Source organism: Oryzias melastigma, unplaced genomic scaffold (assembly GCF_002922805.2).
Source record: "Oryzias melastigma strain HK-1 unplaced genomic scaffold, ASM292280v2 sc00247, whole genome shotgun sequence".
Lineage (NCBI taxonomy): Eukaryota > Metazoa > Chordata > Actinopteri > Beloniformes > Adrianichthyidae > Oryzias > Oryzias melastigma.
In genome coordinates this window covers 375,591-379,408 of record NW_023416889.1, presented here as the reverse complement: position 1 = coordinate 379,408, position 3,818 = coordinate 375,591, and the positions used below count along the sequence as shown (strand labels likewise).

Genomic DNA, 3,818 nt, shown 5'->3' with positions numbered 1-3,818 from the left:
ATAAAAATAATTTATTTCCTGGATATTTTTTTATATTCTGTTGTTACAGATGAAGACAATCTGTGATAAACATTACAGACCAAAATTAGCTTTTTAGGTGGAACAACTTCCACAATCTGTGACAGAAATAGACTTTTCTGCATCATAAAGTTGAAATGTCAGCAAATCATACAGATGACATTTAAATAAATCATGAGTCACACCAGTGTTTACACAAACGTCATATTTATTTGGTAAAAACAGATAGTGACAGAATAATAAAGGTGCTCCACTAATGTCAAACTAACCCTTGGTGGATTGTTCATCTCCAATCAAAGGCATACAAAAACAATAAAAACATTTCAGCAGATTAAACACATTTAAATATCAAAGATAAAGACATTGCTGTGCTAAAACTATGTTTTGGCACATCTACAGCTTCAAACACTGGCTTACATGCATGAAGGCATCCGTGTGATGTTGACAGATACAAAACTAGTTATCAAAAATAGTTCATATGTAGGAAAATGACATTTTGCACTCCGTATGTGTTTGTACGGTCGCATGTGTTCATCAACAGACCTTTCAGGATCCCACACCTTAGTCAAACCCCACATTGACAGCTTGCAGAAATCACAGCAGCTGCTTCCCCAGAGATGTCCTGGAACCGTCACAATTGGATGGGAGTGTTGAAAACGGCTGCTTTTTACTCCTCTGATCTGAAGATTCACAGGAGATCGCTCGTTCTTTGAGTAAAAAACAGGTGCAAATGTCTTTGCAGTTGTTGCATTTCATTCTACTGCGAGATTCTGACTTGAAGCCGTGATTTTGAGCAGGTTAACGCCGCTCTGCGCCTTAAACAAACACTTGTGTCACTCACTCAGTGAGCTGTTCTACATACATTCATGTCAGGATCACACTATTGTTCAGTAACGTCATGTTAGATACTGACACACTAGCACTGAAAATGCGACATTACAGTAGATGTTCACAGATGAGACTGCCAACAGAAGTGAGGGCTCCTGCTGTTCCCAATGCAAGGACTCTTCATCAGACGGGAGAACCTTGGATGAAGAGGATGCTGATGCAAACAGAGTCCTGGAAGTGAGGAGAAAGACTGACAGGGTTCCTCCTCTCTCTGCTGGATGTCCTTCAGCAGGAAGAGCAGCTTTGACTACTTTGAATGACAGGAGGAGCTGATGTTCAACTTTCTCTTCTTGATGAATGTTGAAGTGTTGATGTAGATCAGACAGAGCTGAGACCGTCTCTGCCCGACTGGAGCCCGAGGCTCGCTAAGCGGCCACCGTGCTCACCGACTCCTTCTGCACGACTCCATGTTTCCTCTTTCGGCAAAAGGCATAGAGAGCTGCCAGAGGAATGCAGCTCACTGAAGACACCAGCAGCAGCCCGATGAAGACCTGGCCGAACACCGGATACTCCGTCTGTACCGATTTACCCTGAAAGTACCACAGAGAAGGAACACCACCATTACTGTTAGACCCTCAGTCCAAAACAAATCTACAAGTCGTCTACATCCTAAGCCAGAGGTGTCAAACTCAATCACACAAGGGCTCAAAATCCAAAACACACCTTAGGTCGTGGACTGAGAAGGATAAACATTTATTGAACACTCTAAAACTAAATTTGCAAAACTTTAAACCATAACTTTTTAACATAATTATGAACTAGATAAATAGCATTACTTGTGATAATGCTAGTGTGAATGCTGTAAGGTGAATTTGGCCGATGAAGATGCTGAAATTGATAGCTAAAAACGTTGGCGCTAATTGCTGAAAATCCTGAAGCTGATAGCCAGCTAAAATATTAGCCAAATGCCAAATTAGCCTAAAAAAACGGATCCGGCCCCCGGGCCTTGATTTTAACATGTGTCCTAAGCTTTCCTCTGAGATTCTTCCATGGAATGACTTGTATTTTTAATACTGCTTTGCACTAGAACTGATAATGACCTGACCTTTCAGCCTTCTGTCCTGTTAGCAGCTATAATGTACGTGATATTTATCATCTTGTTTTTGTCCTGGGATAAACCTTTGTCAACGGGAATTTGCTGGTTTAATGAAAGAAACTTAAAGTCATTTGCAGGGGTATGAATCATCAACATATTCTTATCCCCTGCTTGTCACATCCCAGCCAACAAGGCCAAGTGGGCCCCACATGGTTTAAAAGTGGGCAGAGAATGTGGGCCCCAATTGGGTGTGTCTAGAGTTTCCATGGTGGCCCCAGCTGTGATCGCCCACATTGGCTTCACTGCCTAGGGACTGGAGGCCTGGACAGCGGACCTGCTAGCTCTGCTGACTCCTGGGCGGCAGCACTTGCTTGCTTTGCCGGACCCTGGGCAGCGGAACTCGCTACGGTGTCCACCGGGCGACTGGCTAGCATAGCCACCTAAGCTAATGTGGGCAAACACAGCTGGGGCCGCCACAGAAACTGCGGACAAACCCAATTGGGGCCCGCATTCTCTGCCCACTTTTAAACTATATGGGGTCGACTAGGCCTTGCTGGCTGGGATATTGGTTAACGACCCCTACTTGTCAAAAATTGATGTTTTGTTTGTCCCCAGCGTGTCGTCTTTTGACTTGCTGGCTGTTCCAATTAAATCTTGGGTCCCCCAACCACTTGGCCGCAAACCGGTACTGGACCGGTTCTAGTTTGTATCTGGTACTGCATCTGGTACCAGTTCAGGTCCAGTTCGGGCCAGCATCCAGTACTGCATCGGTTAGCAGTTTGGGTCCAATACTGCGCCTGGCGCTGGGTTTAGCTATTGGTCCCGGTATGTAAACTCAGTACCCAAACCCGACACAGGACGGGCCCCGAGGACCAGTCCTCATCCGGTACCACATCTGGTACCACATCCTGTACCGCACCTGGTACCAATTGCGGTCCAGTTCGGGTCCGCATCGAGTACCACATCCGGTAGCAGTTGAGGGTCCAATACCGCGTCCGGTGCCGGGTTAGGGTACCAGTACCTAAACCTGGTACCCTAACCCGGCACTGGACACGTACTGAGGATCAGTCCTTATCCAGTGCCTCATCCAGTACCACATCTGGTGGCGCATCCGGTAGCAGTTCAGGTAGAATACCGCGTCCAGTGCTGGGTTGGGGTACCAGATTTGGTTACTGGTACTGGACGCATACTGAAGACCAGTCCTTGTCCAGTACCACATCCAGAACCGCATCTGGTAACAGTTTGGGTTTAGTACTGTATTGATTATCGCATCCGTTACCGCATCCGTTACTGCCTCCTGTACCAGTTCAGGTCCAGGTCCAGTACCATGTCTGGTGCCCGGTCAGGGTACTGGGTTTGGGTACTGGTACCGATGCGGTACCAATTTGGGTCCAGTACCGCGTCTGGTGCTGTGTTAAGGGACAGGGTTTGGATACTGGTACCAGACTCATCTTGAGGACCAGTCCTTGTCCAGAACCACATCCGGTACCTCATCCGTTACTGCATCCAGTACCAGTTCGGGTCCAGTACTGTGTCCGGTGCGGGGTTAAGGCACCAGGTTTGGGTACTGGTACCAGAGGCATCTAGAGGACCAGTCCTTATCCAGTACTGCATCCTGTAGCAGTTTGGGTACAGTACCGTGTTCGTGTCAGGGTACCGGGTTTGGGTACTAGTACCACAACCGCATCCAGTACCAGTTCGGGTCTAGTACCAGTTTGAGGACCAGTCCTTTTCCGGCACTGCGTCCAGTACCGCATCCAAAACAGTGTTCCGAGGGTTGTGGACCCTTGATTCTATGAACAGCCAGCACGTCAAAAATGACGAGTCGGGACACCCAAAACATCAAAAAGTGACGACTTGGGGGTGACGTGTTGGA

The 3,818-nt window shown here is 47.2% G+C and overlaps 1 protein-coding gene across 2 annotated transcripts in view; it reads right to left on the bottom strand.

Moving 5' to 3' along the window:
- Positions 1 to 208: 208 nt before the first annotated feature.
- LOC112139485 (sodium- and chloride-dependent transporter XTRP3A) overlaps positions 209 to 3,818 on the bottom strand; it is a 25,720-nt gene continuing 22,110 nt past the window's right edge. For both annotated transcript variants that reach the window (XM_024262303.2, XM_024262304.2), the window contains one exon: positions 209 to 1,436. In XM_024262303.2, coding sequence (XP_024118071.1) covers positions 1,272 to 1,436 — 165 coding nt within the window. In that variant the 3' untranslated portion in view covers positions 209 to 1,271. The remainder of the gene's footprint in view (positions 1,437 to 3,818) is intronic.